This window comes from Coregonus clupeaformis, chromosome 7 (genome assembly GCF_020615455.1).
Source record: "Coregonus clupeaformis isolate EN_2021a chromosome 7, ASM2061545v1, whole genome shotgun sequence".
Taxonomy (NCBI): domain Eukaryota; kingdom Metazoa; phylum Chordata; class Actinopteri; order Salmoniformes; family Salmonidae; genus Coregonus; species Coregonus clupeaformis.
In genome coordinates this window covers 35,226,652-35,245,076 of record NC_059198.1, presented here as the reverse complement: position 1 = coordinate 35,245,076, position 18,425 = coordinate 35,226,652, and the positions used below count along the sequence as shown (strand labels likewise).

Here is an 18,425-nt window from a genome sequence, read left to right as displayed (position 1 = left end):
TTTCTCTGTGTTTTTGGTGTGTGTGTGTGCGTGCTTGTCTGGCAATGTGCGTGCTTGTGTGTCTCTTGTCCTTGATTGTGATTGGACATTGGCAGCGCTCTTCACGCTCCCGAGGCCTCTGACTCCCCATTGGTGGAGGGTCCTGGTGACTCGGAGTAAGGGGCCAGTAATAAGATGGCTGACTGTCATGTTGCACCCAAACACACACGAACACTGTTGTTCTTATCTAAACTAAAGCCATTTAGGGAGGCTGCATGGACATCTCAACGTTAGACTAGTCACATGGACACACACCCTCTATTGCATGTGGGTTGTTGGAATATGGAATTGTAGCCTACCTATGCTGTATATTTCTTCATATATACAGTGAGGGAAAAAAGTATTTGATCCCCTGCTGATTTTGTACGTTTGCCCACTGACAAAGATATGATCAGTCTATAATTTTAATGGTAGGTTTATTTGGACAGTGAGAGACAGAATAACAAAAAAAAAATCCAGAAAAAACGCATGTCAAAAATGTTATAAATTGATTTGCATTTTAATGAGGTAAATAAGTATTTGACCCCTCTGCAAAACCCTTGTTGGCAATCACAGAGGTCAGACATTTCTTGTAGTTGGCCACCAGGTTTGCACACATCTCAGGAGGGATTTTGTCCCACTCCTCTTTGCAGATCTTCTCCAAGTCATTAAGGTTTCGAGGCTGACGTTTGGCAACTCGAACCTTCAGCTCCCTCCACAGATTTTCTATGGGATTAAGGTCTGGAGACTGGATAGGCCACTCCAGGACCTTAATGTGCTTCTTCTTGAGCCACTCCTTTGTTGCCTTGGCCGTGTGTTTTGGGTCATTGTCATGCTGGAATACCCATCCACGACCCATTTTCAATGCCCTGGCTGAGGGAAGGAGGTTCTCACCCAAGATTTGACGGTACATGGCCCTGTCCAGCGTCCCTTTGATGCGGTGAAGTTATCCTGTCCCCTTAGCAGAAAAACACCCCCAAAGCATAATGTTTCCACCTCCATGTTTGACGGTGGGGATGGTGTTCTTGGGGTCATAGGCAGCATTCCTCCTCCTCCAAACACGGCGAGTTGAGTTGATGCCAAAGAGATTTTGGTCTCATCTGACCACAACACTTTCACCCAGTTCTCCTCTGAATCATTCAGATGTTCATTGGCAAACTTCAGACGGGCATGTATATGTGCGGACCTTGCGGGCGCTGCAGGATTTCAGTCCTTCACGGCGTAGTGTGTTACCAATTGTTTTCTGGGTGACTATGGTCCCAGCTGCCTTCAGATAATTGACAAGATCCTCCCGTGTAGTTCTGGGCTGATTCCTCACCGTGCTCATGATCATTGCAACTCCACGAGGTGAGATCTTGCATGGAGCCCCAGGCCGAGGGAGATTGACAGTTCTTTTGTGTTTCTTCCATTTGCGAATAATCGCACCAACTGTTGTCACCTTCTCACCAAGCTGCTTGGCGATGGTCTTGTAGCCCATTCCAGCCTTGTGTAGGTCTACAATCTTGTCCCTGACATCCTTGGAGAGCGCTTTGGTCTTGGCCATGGTGGAGAGTTTGGAATCTGATTGATTGATTGCTTCTGTGGACAGGTGTCTTTTATACAGGTAACAAGCTGAGATTATGAGCACTCCCTTTAAGAGTGTGCTCCTAATCTCAGCTCGTTACCTGTATAAAAGACACCTGGGAGCCAGAAATCTTTCTGATTGAGAGGGGGTCAAATACCTATTTCCCTCATTAAAATGCAAATCAATTTATAACATGTTTTACATGTGTTTTTCTGGATTTTTTTGTTGTTTTTCTGTCTCTCACTGTTCAAATAAACCTACCATTGAAATTATAGACTGATCATATCTTTGTCAGTGGGCATACGTACAAAATCAGCAGGGGATCAAATACTTTTTTCCCTCACTGTACATGTACCACACTTTTTTTTTTTTTTACCAGCAAAATATTTCTCATTATTTTTGTTAATGTTAATGCTGTCAGTTTTGGTGAATTGGATCTAAGTGCTCATACTAACCCACCTCTGCTTTTTCGCTTGTTCTCCTTCCTCCATTTTGTTTGTCATGCATCACTGCTTTGGGTCTTCCTCAACACACTCATCCTCTCTCTCTCCCTCCCTCTCTCTCTCTCCCTTTTTAATATCTGTAAATCATTTGGTCCCCTTCAAACACATTTTACATTCTCTCACACCCCCCCTGCCTTTTCTGTTGGTGCTGTCATCCACCTCTTCTTATCCATCCTTGCTTCATCCCTCCTTCCTTCTCTCAGCTCTGCTCCCCCTTCTGCGGCCTCTGAGGATCCTGCCCCTCCTCTGCCCGAGTCAGACGAGCTTCTCAACAAGTAAGAGCTTTCTCTCGCTCCTCCTCCTCTCTCCCTTTCCATCTTTCTCTCTCCCGATCTCTCTCTTTCCGGTGGGGCTAGCTTGTTTTTGGTGCTATCACTCTTGAGCAAAGGTATCTAACAACCTACTGGATTGACACAAAACATAAACTGTGTAGATGTCAATGACATCTGTTATGTTAGGTCATTCACGTGTGGTAAGATACATCTATATGTTTGCTTGCAAAGTGAATTGATATTGGGATAGGATGGCATAACTGAAGAGTTACAGTAACTTATAGGTGATGCATGTACCACCGCATGTTTTGAGATGTTATAAACAGTTAATGATAAATGATGATAAATCCTAACACTTTCATTCTCCCTCCCTCCCGCACTAACTTTCTCCCTCTCTCTCTCCTGTCAGATTTGTGTGTAAGAACAACGGTGTGTTGTTTGAGAACCAGCTGCTTCAGATCGGGATCAAGTCTGAGTACCGCCAGAACCTGGGTGAGTTTGGGCTACTAGACAATGCGGGGAGATGCTTGAATCCTAAGTCACATTTGTCACATTGATGTGAGTTCTGGGAGATTGTGTGGGTCTCAAGTTAGGATTCTTCTCTTGAAGTATTAAACATTTTCTTGCAGGTAAGTCCCATGTGAAATACATTAGCCTATATGCTGTAACCTTATTGAACTGATGTCTGTACTGTTCTATAGCTTTGGTAAGTACGTCTGAGCGTGCACAGAATTTAATAGATGGCGTCATTTAGTATTTGTGTTCACATCCTAGCTTTGTCATCTCCATTTTAGTATACAGAATGTTTTATTCAGTGGTTAGGTATGCTTCAGTTTCTATAATGCATTAGATGCTAGGTGAGTGAGCATAATGCATAACTTGGCTGCTGAATGGGTGTATTTGCACGTGTGTGTGTGTGTGTATACAGTGGGGAGAACAAGTATTTGATACACTGCCGATTTTGCAGGTTTTCCTACTTACAAAGCATGTAGAGGTCTGTAATTCTTAACATAGGTACACTTCAACTGTGAGAGACGGAATCTAAAACAAAAATCCAGAAAATCACATTGTATGATTTTAAAGTAATTAATTTGCATTTTATTGCATGACATAAGTATTTGATCACCTACCAACCAGTAAGAATTCCGGCTCTCACAGACCTGTTAGTTTTTCTTTAAGAAGCCCTCCTGTTCTCCACTCATTACCTGTATTAACTGCACCTGTTTGAACTCGTTACCTGTATAAAAGACACCTGTCCACACACTCAAACAGACTCCAACCTCTCCACAATGGCCAAGATCGGAGAGCTGTGTAAGGACATCAGAGATAAAATTGTAGACCTGCACAAGGCTGGGATGGGCTACAGGACAATAGGCAAGCAGCTTGGTGAGAAGGCAACAACTGTTGGCGCAATTATTAGAAAATGGAAGAAGTTCAAGATGACGGTCAATCACCCTCGGTCTGGGGCTCCATGCAAGATCTCACCTCGTGGGGCATCTATGATCATGAGGAAGGTGAGGGATCCGCCCAGAACTACATGGCAGGACCTGGTCAATGACCTGAAGAGAGCTGGGACCACAGTCTCAAAGAAAACCATTAGTAACACACTACGCCGTCATGGATTAAAATCCTGCAGCGCGCGCAAGGTCCCCCTGCTCAAGCCAGCGCATGTCCAGGCCCGTCTGAAGTTTGCCAATGACCATCTGGATGATCCAGAGGAGGAATGGGAGAAGGTCATGTGGTCTGATGAGACATAAATAGAGCTTTTTGGACTAAACTCCACTCGCCGTGTTTGGAGGAAGAAGAAGGATGAGTACAACCCCAAGAACATGGAGGTGGAAACGTCATTCTTTGGGGATGCTTTTCTGCAAAGGGGACAGAACGACTGCACCGTATTGAGGGGAGGATGGATGGGGCCATGTATCGCGAGATCTTGGCCAACAACCTCCTTCCCTCAGTAAGAGCATTGAAGATGGGTCGTGGCTGGGTCTTCCAGCATGACAAAGACCCGAAAAACACACAGCCAGGGCAACTAAGGAGTGGCTCCGTAAGAAGCATCTCAAGGTCCTGGAGTGGCCTAGCCAGTCTCCAGACCTGAACCCAATAGAAATATTTGGAGGGAGCTGAAAGTCTGTATTGCCCAGCGACAGCCCCGAAACCTGAAGGATCTGGAGAAAGTCTGTATGGAGGAGTGGCCCAAAATCCCTGCTGCAGTGTGTGCAAACCTGGTCAAGACCTACAGGAAACGTATGATCTCTGTAATTGCAAACAAAGGTTTCTGTACCAAATATTAAGTTCTGCTTTTCTGATGTATCAAATACTTATGTCATGCAATAAAATGCAAATTAATTACTTTAAAATCATACAATGTGATTTTCTGGATTTTTGTTTTAGATTCCGTCTCTCACAGTTGAAGTGTACTACCTATGATAAAAATTACAGACCTCTACATGCTTTGTAAGTAGGAAAACCTGCAAAATCGGCAGTGTATCAAATACTTGTTCTCCCCACTGTATATACAGTTGAAGTCGGAAGTTTACATCCACTTAGGTTGGAGTCATTAAAACTAGTTTTTCAACCACTCCGCAAATGTCTTGTTAACAAACTATAGTTTTGGCAAGTCGGTTAGGACATCTACTTTGTGCATGACACAAGTAATTTTTCCAACAATTGTTTAGACAGATTATTTCACTTATAATTCACTGTATCACAATTCCAGTGGGTCAGAAGTTGACATACACTAAGTTGACTGTGCCTTTAAACAGCTTGGAAAATTCCAGAAAATGATGTCATGGCTTTAGAAGCTTCTGATAGGCTAAAAGGGGGTAGCTTGCAAGCCGAAGAACACCATCCCAACCGTGAAGCACGGGGTGCTTTGCTGCAGTAGGGACTGGTGCACTTCACAAAATAGATGACATCATGAGGAAGGAAAATTATGTGGATATATTGAAGCAACATCTCAAGACATCAGTCAGGAAGTTAAAGCTTGGTCGCAAATGGGTCTTCCAAATGGACAATGACCCCAAGCATACTTCCAAAGTTGTGGCAAAATGGCTTAAGGACAACAAAGTCAAGGTATTGGAGTGGCCATCACAAAACCCTGACCTCAATCCTATAGAAAATGTGTGGGCAGAACTGAAAAAGCGTGTGCGAGCAAGGAGGCCTACAAACCTGACTCAGTTACACCAGCTCTGTCAGGAGGAATGGGCAAAAATTCACCCAACTTATTGTGGGAAGCTTGTGGAAGGCTACCTGAAACATTTGACCGAAGTTAAACAATTGAAAGGCAATGCTACCAAATACTAATTGAGTGTATGTAAACTTCTGACCCACTGGGAATGTGATGAAAGAAATAATAGCTGAAAGAAATAATTCTCTACTATTATTCTGACATTTCACATTCTTAAAATAAAGTGGTGATCCTAACTGAGCTAAGACAGGGAATTCTTACTAGGATTAAATGTCAGGAATTGTGAAAAACTGAGTTTAAATGTATTTGGCTAAGGTCTGTGTAAACTACCTACTTCAACTGTAGCCTATTGTGCTTTTACTGATGGCATGGGTAAGTTACCGACTGTATCCGTATCCATACACATTGTACTCTATGTATGAAGAATTATTAATTATAATGCATTATAAACGGGAATGAGTTGGTTTGTAATGCTGCATTATAGCCTGAAATAAGGGAGTATACATAACAATACGTAATGTATTATAACATGTATGTGTTCTTTTGGAAATGTCACCTAAATGTGTCCACTTGACATATCTTCTAACGTGTGTGTGTGTGTGTGTTTTTGTTTGTTTTTCTAGGGAGGATGTATCTGTTCTATGGCAATAAGACCTCGGTGCAGTTTGTCAGCTTTAGCACCACAGTCAGCTGCCCAGGGGAGCTGCAGTCTCATATCCTTCAATGCATTCACTTACTGTTTACGCACGCACGCACGCCCACACACACACACACACACACACACACACACACACCCCTATCTTGCACACTATGTGTTAGTGTTGTCACGATAGCAGAGTTTTGACTTCTATATTTATACCAGGTTTAGTATCACAATACGCAATACCATCACGATACTCGATATCAAAACGATGCCAAAATGATACCACAGCAAAAAAAGAAGGAATATTAGCCAAAGTCACAAAATGGCAGTTGATCCAGACAGATAAACTCTGCTACTGCTCTGTTCAGTCTTTGGGCATTTTTTATGTTCAATATCATTACATTTATTTTTTTTACGTCAATTTTTCTGGGACAGTAATGTATGTATTAAAGGGGAATGGAAACAATAGGCTTTAGAACACCAGCTAACTGTAACTGTAAATCGGCATATTGGCATTTTGTTGCATCACTGGCAGGAATTCCTTGAATTAATAATAATTGGCTCTTATAACTTCAATTTCTTCTTACATACATTGCACTAGGCCTATAGCCTAATACACAAAGAGTTAGAATAGGAACAAATTAAAAGCATGCAAGAAAGGCGCAATGACCAGTGACTTTAATAGTGACCATGTCCGCAATTAATCACACTGACTGGAGTGCCACAACCTGAAACACATTTTTTTTAAGGGTTAGGCTTCAGGCTTAGGCTACATTAATTCTTGCAATCAACAGCCAGCAGGCTTAGCTACTAATTTTAGGAATTAAATCTGGCTATTTAGTTAGTTAGCTAGCTAGCTAATAATTATAGCTATGGGGATTGGGGTTCATACCTAGCTAGCTAGCTACATTTTTACTGGAAAAAACAATCCTGCAGCAGCCCTCTCTGGCTGGCTGGCTGGCTAGCTAGCTAGCTACATATTGAATGACACTAGCCAGTTTGTTTTAGCTCAAAATACTTATATTGACAAATGCTCTTCAAATTGTCAATATTAACATTTTATTTTTTACAGCTATCAAATAAAACATTAACATTAAAAGACAAGAGAATAGCTAAATCAGTTTCTTACCTTAATGTGAGCAATAGTGGATAAAGTACCCAATTGTCATACTTGAGTAAAAGTAAAGATCCCTTAATAGAAAATGACTCAAGTGAATGTCACCCAGTGAAATACTACTTGAGTAAAAGTCAAATAATTTGGTTTTAAATATACTTAAGTATCAAAAGTAAAGTATAAATCATTATAAATGTCTTTATATTAAGCAAATGGTTCCATTTTCTTGTTTTTCATTTACGAATAGCCAGGGGCACATTCCAACAATCAGACATAATTTACAAATGAAGCATTTGTCTTTAGTGAGTCCGCCAGATCAGAGACAGTAGGGATGACTAGTGATATTCTCTTGATAAGTATGTGAATTGGACAATTTTCCTTTCCTGCTAAGCATTCAAAATGTAATGAGTACTTTTGGGTGTCAGGAAAAATGTATGGTGTAAAATGTAAATTATGGTCTTTAAGAATGTAGTGAAGAAAAAGTTGTCAAAAATAGAAATAGTAAAGGACAGATACCCCCAAAAAACTACTTAAGAAGTACTTTAAAGTATTTTTACTTAAGTACTTTACACCACTGAATGTGAGAAACCTTTGTGGTCCAGTGGAAGTGAGGCGCCTCCCTTCACATGCCAAAACTCACTATTTGCTAAATCCTGTCAATGACGCATAGGCTTCAGTCGTTACTATGGCAATTCAAGATGGCCTACCTAGGGCTGTTAAATTGACCGTATTACCACCACACCGGTGGTCATGAGTATGACGGCAGTCAAATTCCATGTTACTGTTAAGTCACGGTAATTAGGCTTCTCCAAGCTCTGATGCTGCTGATGGTCATTAGTAGCCTACCTAACTTGCTAACTGCCTGGTACTCAGCACTCTATTGTCCCTCTAATCACTCTGACATCAATGCAAATGTGATCCAAAATGTAATCAAACATTCATTAGAGCCCATGAGCTCATGTTGTGCAACATTTCTAAAGGCTATGCAATTGCGTGAGAAAACAGAGTGATGGCCTCTTAAAAAGAGGAGGATCCCATCAGCTTTGTATAGGCTAGACCTATATTTATTTCTCAATTTTCCTAATATTAAGCGCATTACTTCTCTTTACAACAGGAGTATAGCCTACCTGGCTGGCATGAAAATGAACCACGGAAAAAGCGTCCTCCATTCGCTATTCAAGTATTTTTTCCCGCTGCACCTGTTTCGAGACAGGTGCATGATAATGGTCCATTCTAAATCAAAACAAATTTCACACACATTATTTAATATATGTAAAGGCAAGATTAAATCAAGAATAGTGTGATGGGATGACAATATTAGCCTATCACTTGTGAATTATATATTATCACTTGTGAATGATGCCCAGCTGTTGTGCATGCTTTGTTTTGGCGTCTTTTTCCAAATCATAGTCGCACACCTCATGTAGCCTAGCCCATAGGCCTATATGTTTTGATAAGGTTTGTATCACAACTAAAGTGGCCAAATAACTTCTTAAAATGAAGCACATTAATCCTGCATTACAACAGGTGTAGAGCCTAACTGCCATACATACGCAGTGCGTGAGTTTCATGTTTGGGGAAGATCATTTCCACCATAAAAATGCACCTTTATAATAAAAGTATTACATGCATAATTGCATTTGTGGTCACTTTTGAGAATGGTGTTTTCCTGCTAATGGAACATTCACGCTTATAATGTGAAGAAATAGCCTAATAGTTTATGAACATTTTAAGCTAAATGTTCTCATCTGTTGCGTCAGGGTCATTGCTTAAAACAGGTTTTTTGATGCTCGTGGTTGTATTAATTTGGGATCTATCGCATCCCACAACTGTCCCAGACTATGTTTGGAATATTTATTTCTCGCACAAAATAGAATAGGTCAACTTTTGTACTATGGGAGATAGTAGATGGACATACGCTAGTGCTTTTGCTGTTCGTTAGGCCTACTCATCTTGTTGGCTGACGAAAAGTAAATGTGGACAGTTCTTCCAATATCTTCAATATGCACCTCGGAATTGGATAAGGAGGCGTGCAGTTGCGTCCCCGATGTGTCGGTCTTCACTTGTAGCCTGTGAGAAAGACCCGATCACGTGAAGGAGAGCCATGTGAGTGAGAGGTGCTTCGGGAACGCAGCCAGGAGAACGGAATTATAATTATTATATTCAGCCCAAGGGCACAACGGCCACAGGTCGCAAAAGGCATGGATTTGTTTAGGGGGGATTACAGCCACACAAATGAGATGCAGCCAGGAAATTCAAGGCATTATCAAGTGCTTGTCAAATTGTGAATGAGAGACTAATGAAGTGTCTACAGCCTGCGCAAAAAAACAAAGCAGAGCTCATGCCTTTCATGCAACCTTTTTCAAATCATCATTAGTCGCATCATGTAGCCTTAGAATGTATTAAAAATCAAAACATACATTTGTATCACAACTAAAGTTACATAAATAACTCAAAATTAAGCATATAGGAGTACCTGTTTCTTTGTTAACCGCTCAACACAGAATAGCTGCATGTGCGCACTCCCTCAAATCCTTTGGAGAAAATATATTTTCTATTTTATTCAGCTACAGTGGGGAGAACAAGTATTTGATACACTGCCGATTTTGCAGGTTTTCCTACTTACAAAGCATGTAGAGGTCTGTAATTTTTATCATAGGTACACTTCAACTGTGAGAGACGGAATCTAAAACAAAAATCCAGGAAATCACATTGTATGATTTTTAAGTAATTCATTTGCATTTTATTGCATGACATAAATATTTAATACATCAGAAAAGCAGAACTTAATATTTGGTACAGAAACCTTTGTTTGCAATTACAGTACTCATCCTTCTTCCTCCAAACACGGCGAGTGGAGTTTAGACCAAAAAGCTCTATTTTTGTCTCATCAGACCACATGACCTTCTCCCATTCCTCTTCTGGATCATCCAGATGGTCATTGGCAAACTTCAGACGGGCCTGGACATGCGCTGGCTTGAGCAGGGGGACCTTGCGTGCGCTGCAGGATTTTAATCCATGACGGCGTAGTGTTACTAATGGTTTTCTTTGAGACTGTGGTCCCAGCTCTCTTCAGGTCATTGACCAGGTCCTTCCGTGTAGTTCTGGGCTGATCCCTCACCTTCCTCATGATCATTGATGCCCCACGAGGTGAGATCTTGCATGGAGCCCCAGACCGAGGGTGATTGACCGTCATCTTGAACTTCTTCCATTTTCTAATAATTGCGCCAACAGTTGTTGCCTTCTCACCAAGCTGCTTGCCTATTGTCCTGTAGTCCATCCCAGCCTTGTGCAGGTCTACAATTGTATCCCTGATGTCCTTACACAGCTCTCTGGTATTGGCCATTGTGGAGAGGTTGGAGTCTGTTTGATTGAGTGTGTGGACAGGTGTCTTTTATACAGGTAACGAGTTCAAACAGGTGCAGTTAATACAGGTAATGAGTGGAGAACAGGAGGGCTTCTTAAAGAAAAACTAACAGGTCTGTGAGAGCCGGAATTCTTACTGGTTGGTAGGTGATCAAAACTTATGTCATGCAATAAAATGCAAATTAATTACTTAAAAATCATACAATGTGATTTTCTGGATTTTTGTTTTAGATTTCGTCTCTCACAGTTGAAGTGTACCTATGATAAAAATGACAGACCTCTACATGCTTTGTAAGTAGGAAAACCTGCAAAATCGGCAGTGTATCAAATACTTGTTCTCCCCACTGTATGTTCAGTTGTATTCTTCATACTATAAAATAATGCCATGGAATTCTAAGCAAATCTTGTCTGCCAAATGAACTAGCGTAACCCACAGCCATATGGCATAGCCATATCAGAACCTAACATAAGGACAACTCAGAGTATGCTATTCTGTTCTTCTGAAATAGACTACATTTTCTTCATATCATGTTTCTTTAGACCTGTCTAAAATAAATAATGGATTTATTGTGATGGTGTAGGCTATATTATATGGATTTTGTAGACTTTTTAAAATGTAGATGTTCCAAAGGTCTGCATCAGTGGCTTGTAGGCTATGCGTGGATGCTAAATGTGTTTTCTGTTAATTAACGGTAAATTACCATGAGACCGGCTGTTATTTGCTTGACAATCACCGGCTGACAAAATGTCATGACCGCCACAGCCCTAGGCCTACCCATACCTCTAATAAACGTTGTTCAAGATCAAAATCCTAAAAATAGAGATGTTTCTATGTTAAATGCAGATGTTTAATATTAGGGGATCTCTTTGATTCGTTTTACTAAGTGTTTTCATTCCCCTTTAATGAATCAATTACACAATCATACAATACATTTGACTTTGCTTTTACCAATCTAACTACATATCAACATAATGGTAATAATTTTTTTGAATGGTAAATCTCTATTGATAAATTGGGTAAATCATGATGTAGCCTAGGCCTATCCACAATACAGGTGAATGCATATTCAATATGAGTGTGTGCATGCATTGAGTTGTTGAGCTTGTTTTGGTTGATTTCATGGGGCTACAGTTGATATAAAATATGTTTCCCTTAATTATTTTATTGTACTGATCAACAACATTTGCGTAGAAGTAGCGCACATTTCCATAGAATAAGCTGTCTCTTTAACCAGTAAAGTAACAAATTCTAGTACTGAACCGTTTTTCATGTTCTAGTATCGAAGTTTCGGTATACCGTGCAACACTACTGTGTGTGTCCCTTGGGTTGTAGGCTATACTTGCATGTATTTAACATGCATAGCTATATTCAATATACAGTCCCCCCGGTGTGGTCTCTTGTCCCGGCTCTGTTCCTCTCCTTGACTGGCTTTCCCACAGCTCAATGTGCAGACCAAAACAGTGGAACCCCTAGTGGAGGGAGGAGCACAGGTGCAGCAGGTCATCAACATTGAGTGTCTGACCGACTTCATTGACGCTCCGCTGCTCAACATCAAGTTCAGGTACACGCGCGTGTACGCACACAGAATATTACACAGAACATGCAATACAAACACCTAGCAATCACGCATGCAAGATCAGTAGTATCCCAAACATACACACACATTTTGTTTTGTCGTCTTCAGTATATAAAGTGTGTGTGTTCCTCTCAGGTATGGGGGAGCCCTGCAGAACATCTCTCTCAAGCTGCCTGTCACCATCAACAAGTTCTTCCAACCCACAGAGATGGCCGCCGCAGACTTCTTCCAGCGCTGGAAACAACTCAGCCAGTGAGTGAGAGTGTGTGTAGGGGTGTGTGTGTGTGAGAGTGTGTCTAGGGTGAGCATGTAAGAGGGTGCGTGTGTGTATTTATGACTGTTTTCTTCTCTTTTCAGGCCCCAGCAAGAAGCACAAAAGATCTTCAAGGCCAGCCATGGCATGGACACAGAAGTGCTCAAGGCCAAGGTACACACACACACACACACTGTACGCATATTCATATAATTCCCTTGCCTGCTGTATGTCTACCACATCTTACTCCCTCCCATTTTGTCTCTCTCTCTCCCCCCCCCCCTCCCTCGTCTCTAGTTGCTGGGCCTGGGGACAGCCCTGTTGGAGAATGTGGATCCTAACCCAGAGAACTATGTGTGTGCCGGAGTCATCCAGACCAAGGCCCAACAGGTCGGCTGCTTGCTGAGACTGGAACCCAATGCGCAGGCCCAGGTACACACACACACGCACACACATACACACACACATGTACATGCATATACACACACACACACAAATGTACAGTACCTGTCAAAAGTTTGAAGACATCAAAACTATGAAATAACACATACGGAATCATGTAGTAACCAAAAAATATATTTTATATTTGAGATTCTTCAAAGTAGCCACCCTTTGCCTTGATGACAGCTTTGCACACTATTGGCATTCTCTCAACCAGATTCATGAGGTAGTCACCTGGAATGCATTTCAATTAACAGGTGTGCCTTCTTAAAAGTTAATTTGTGGAATTTCTTTCCTCCTTAAGGCGTTTGAGCCAATCAGTTTTTTTGTGACAAGGTGGGTGGGGGTGGGGGGGGTATACAGAAGATAGCCCTATTTGGTAAAAGACAAAGTCCATATTATGGCAAGAACAGCTCAAATAATCAAAGAGAAACGACAGTCTATCATTACTTTAAGACATGAAGGTCAGTCAATCCGGAAAATTTAAAGAACTTTGAAAGTTTCTTCAAGTGCAGTCACAAAAACCATGAAGCGCTATGATGAAACTGGCTCTCATGAGGACCGCCACAGGAAAGGAAGATCCAGAGTTACTTCTGCTGCAGAGGATAAGTTCATTAGAGTTACCAGCCTCAGAAATTGCAGCCGAAATAAGTGCTTCACAGAGTTCAAGTAACAGACACATCTCAACATCAACTGTTCAGAGGAGACTGCGTGAATCAGGCCTTCACGGTTGAATTGCTGCAAAGAAACCACTACTAAAGGACACCAATAAGAAGAAGAGACTTGCTTGGGCCAAGAAACACGAGCAATGGATATTAGACCGGTGGAAATCTGTCCTTTGGTCTGGAGTCCAAATTGGAGATTTTTGGTTCCAACCGCCGTGTCTTTGTGAGACACAGTGTAGGTGAATGGATGGATCTCCGCATGTTTAGTTCCCACCGTGAAGCATTGAGGAGGAGGTGTGATGGTGTGGTGGTGCTTTGCTGGTGACACTGTCTGTGATTTATTTAGAATCCAAGGCACACTTAACCAGCGTGGCTACCACAGCATTCTGCAGCGATACGCCATCCCATCTGGTTTGGGCTTAGTGGGACAATCACTTGTTTTTCAACAGGACAATGACCCAACACACCTCCAGGCTGTGTAAGGGCTATTTGACCAAGAAGGAGAGTGATGGAGTGCTGCATCAGATGACCTGGCCTCCACAATCCCCCGACGTCAACCCAGTTGAGATGGTTTGGGATGAGTTGGTCCGCAGAGTGAAGGAAAAGCAGCCAACAAGTGCTGCAAAGAAAAAGTCCAGTGTCTGTGTTCTTTTGCCCATCTTAATCTTTTATTTTTATTGGCCAGTCTGAGATATGGCTTTTTCTTTGTAACTCTGCCTAGAAGGTCAGCATCCCGGAGACTGGTGTTTTGCGGGTACTATTTAATGAAGCTGCCAGTTGAGGACCTGTGAGGCGTCTGTTTCTCAAAATAGACACTCTAATGTATTTGTCCTCTTGCTCAGTTGTGCACCGGGGCCTCACACTCCTTTTTCTATTTTGGTTAGAGCCAGTTTGCGCTGTTCTGTGTAGGGAGTAGTACACAGCGTTGTACAAGATCTTCAGTTTCTTGGCAATTTCTCGCATGGAATAGCCTTCATTTCTCAGAACAAGAATAGACTGACGAGTTTCAGAAGAAAGTTCTTTGTTTCTGGCCATTTTGAGCCTGTAATCGAACCGACAATTTCTGATGCTTCAGATACTCAACTAGTCTCAAGAAGGCCAGTTTTATTGCATCTTTAATCAGCACAACAGTTTTCAGCTGTGCTAACATAATTGCAAAATGCTGATAATGGGTCTATGTAGATATTCCATAAAAAATCAGCCGTTTCCAGCTACAATAGCCATTTAAAACATTAACAATGTCTACACTGTATTTCTGATCAATTTTATGTTAGTTTAAGGGACAAAACATTTGCTTTTCTTTCGAAAACAAGGACATTTCTAAGTGACCCCAAACTTTTGAACGGTAGTGTACACACACCCTAATGTACATGAATATATATATATATACACACACACACACAGAGTCCGTCTGTCCTTCTTTGTGCTGCTCTCATTGCATCACTCACGGCTGTCTGTGTCTTTCTGTGTGCTGCTGCAAATCAAGCCTGGCGAGCAGGTAACACACATCTGTCCCTGTTCTCTCTCTTTCTTTCTCCTCATCCCCCTCTTCTGTCTTTCACATCCTTTTTTCACTTTCTCATTCACTTTTCCCTCCACCTTGATTTTTCCACATTTTCTCACTGACACCCCAAAATGGAACACTTGAATCTCTGCATTCTTTCGCTCTCTCTCTCTCTCTCTCTCTCTCTCTCTCTCTGTGCAGTGTTAGACTCCAGGTTGATAATGTGTCATCAGTGTATATCCATTCTACCCTTGTCTCGTGTTAAACCTTTAGATGATCCAATATATACAGTGCCTTCAGAAAGTATTCGTACCCCTTGACTTATTCCACATTTTATTGTTACAGCATGAATTCAAAATTGATTAAATAAATGTTTTTTACCCATCTACACACAGGTGTGTCCAAACTTTTGACTGGTACTGTATGTAAATGAGATATTCCTGTATTTCATTTTCAATCAATTTGCAAACATTTCTAAAAACCTTGTTTTCACTTCGTCATTATGGGTTATTGTGAGTAGATTGGTGAGGAAAAACACAATTTAATCCATTTTGAATTCAGGCTGTAACACAACAAAATGTAGAGTAAGTGAAGGGGTATGAATGCTTTCTGAAGGCACTGTATATAAATATATTATGTGTGTTTGAACTTTACTGACCACCATGTATGTTAATTCATGTTTAAGGGGGTGTGTGTTGTCTGTGTGCGGTCTTGAGTGCACAGATGTGTGTATTCTTGAGCACACGTGTGTGTGTGTGTGTGTGTGCGCGCATGTTAGTGTGTATGTGTGTGTGTTTACCCATGTTAAACCTATGTCCCCTCTCTCTGTCAGATGTACCGGCTGACTCTGCGCAGCAGCAAGGACACCGTCTCCCAGCGCGTCTGTGACCTCCTGGCAGAACAGTTCTAAAACCCTGAGTCTAGAACCCACCCAACGCGCCCCAGGCCACCATCATCATCACGCTCTAGACACCCAACACACAGAGACCAGCATTTCAACCCCCCCAAACAAAGAATCAACGAGAAGAAGGAAAAATACTTACATAAGGGAGAAAAAAAAGCAGCTGTTGTCACTTACCCGACTGCCCTATTATTATTGTCATTTATTATTATTGTCACGATTATAATTCAGATTCTTCTTATTATTACTGTTTTATTATCATCGGCGCTAAAATTGTTTTTTTTCGGTGTTTACCTGTGAACGTAAGTGTATGACTGTGTGTGTGTGTTACAGAATCATGCTGGTGTGTGTGTGTCCTGTTATTCTCCGTCCTGTCTGTTTAAGCCCTGAGTGCTCCTGTACTTATGATGACAGCTGGTGTGTGTATCCGTGCATGTGTGATTCATGGGGGAGGGTGGGAGATTCTGTGTGTCGATTCCGCAACATTTCAACCTTAGACTATTCCTGGGAGTTGCATGGGAGGACCAGTTCTACATACACACACACACACATACATGTATAATACACAGCCAGAACTCTCACATGTAGGCACATACATGCATATATTTGTACATGCTTAAGTGTCTGTTTAAAGTATCTGTATATGGTCCTCATTTAGTGGGAGGGAGGGGTAAAACGAAATCACACTAAAGAAATGGGACTCTTCTGTGTAAGGGTCCAAAACTACACACTCTAAACACCCACCTTCACCCCAACCCCATCTCTTCTCCACCCTCTGCTGTCCCAGACCCCTACCTGTTATACATAGATCCCAAGGGCCTCTATCAGTATAATCGCTGATATATAATATTCCATAAAATAATTCCAGCACATTCCCAAGTCTACAGTTCCAGCTCTATTCCAGTGGAAATGGCCAGTGCACTTAGGTGGTTCCAAGAGACCTCAGTCCATCAATACCCCTCAAACACATACACACACAACCCCACTCCCACTTCCCCCATCTTTCTGGCGTGTAACCATACTTTATATATAAACTCAAATGATTCTGTACCTGTTCATGGAATATATATATATAAAAGAAATAATGTAATTAATTACCCCTTTTTATCTTTTTTTTTTAATCTTCTCATCTTTCCATTTCTTTCCTTTTATTAGTAGTGGAGTTATTGAAGTGTTTGTATGTTTCTTTAATGGTGTAATGTTGTGTTGCTTCTGTTGTGTGTGTATGTGTGTGTGTGTGTGTGTGTGTGTGTGTGTGTAGGTAGTGTGAGAGAGTAGGGCCAGCAGTGTGTACCCTGTGAATAGGGTAGAGGTGTCAGCTAGAAGGAGAGAGATATGGAGAGAGTAGCAGGGTAGCTGGTCTTGTTTACAGTGTTAATCAGACAGAGGCGAGGTTGACACTTGACTTAAACCTATCATAAAGCCTACTTACCACCATCGTAAGCATGACATAACAGATAAGGAATTATAAGACGTCGTGAAAACTGATGTACATTTATTTCAGATTAGCAATGTTTTTTGACACTTGAAGCAGGGATCATTGGTTGAGAGATGACATGGGATGTTTTATGACAGCTTATGACATGTTTATGTCGTGCGTAAGTAAGCATTGAGCAGGCCCCATTGATGGGGACTTCAGGTGGTAGTTGGGAGGAGTTAGAGGGCAGTGGGCCAGTCCGTGTTGACATGAAGAGTGAAGCGGCAGAGCAGAGGCCTAGTATTCATTATTTTTATTTGTTATATTTTTGTGCTGAAAAGAGGGATGGGATTGGAGAGTAGAGTGCTGCTTGACACTGTGATTGACTGAAAAAATATGAGTACCTCAGAACTTGATCTCTAAACACGCAGAGGCTTGTGCACGCACACACACGACACAAGTACTTACCTTATGGTATTAATTGGGAGAAGATTGCAATCTGCAGATAGATTGATTATTATCTTTGAAAACACAACCAACCACAAAGACACTGGACAGCACTTATCTGTAAACTCACATTTCAGACACGCGTGCCCACATGTCCATTCTTAGAGACGAGAGGGAGGAGAGAACTCAAAGACCAACTGTCAATCACAACTACCGGGATCGAGTCATCAGGGGTGGGCATCGCGTGTGTGTTTGAGTGTGTGTCGGTGTACCACGTGATAAAAATATCCTAAATTATGTTTATGAGACATGATCATATTAGTTTCAACAGGAGTCACTTATACATCTAACCCATGCAGCATTGGTGGGACAGTCTGATCATTGTAGTGGAAACTGTAGAATAATTGTGTGTGTGTGTGTGTGTGCGCGTCTATGCAGTATCCGCTAGCTAATGCAGCCCTGTGTATCGGTGTTAAACCTGTCAGATACCTGTGTTAGATTTAAGATTTACTCTGTACTGAATAATGTGAAAGTAAAACTATGCCATATA

At 41.6% G+C, this 18,425-nt stretch overlaps 1 protein-coding gene across 6 annotated transcripts in view; it reads left to right on the top strand.

Moving 5' to 3' along the window:
- Positions 1-18,425, top strand: part of LOC123491232 (AP-2 complex subunit alpha-2-like) — a 66,401-nt gene extending 47,976 nt beyond the window's left edge. Inside the window, exons 14-23 of one of the 6 annotated variants that reach the window (XM_045221379.1) lie at positions 96-155; positions 2,289-2,360; positions 2,767-2,849; positions 6,171-6,260; positions 12,109-12,232; positions 12,383-12,499; positions 12,605-12,674; positions 12,798-12,932; positions 15,093-15,104; positions 15,943-18,425. In XM_045221379.1, coding sequence (XP_045077314.1) covers positions 96-155; positions 2,289-2,360; positions 2,767-2,849; positions 6,171-6,260; positions 12,109-12,232; positions 12,383-12,499; positions 12,605-12,674; positions 12,798-12,932; positions 15,093-15,104; positions 15,943-16,020 — 841 coding nt within the window. In that variant the 3' untranslated portion in view covers positions 16,021-18,425. The remainder of the gene's footprint in view (positions 1-95; positions 156-2,288; positions 2,361-2,766; positions 2,850-6,170; positions 6,261-12,108; positions 12,233-12,382; positions 12,500-12,604; positions 12,675-12,797; positions 12,933-15,092; positions 15,105-15,942) is intronic. The other 5 variants (XM_045221381.1, XM_045221380.1, XM_045221383.1 and 2 more) reach the window with 5 other exon arrangements.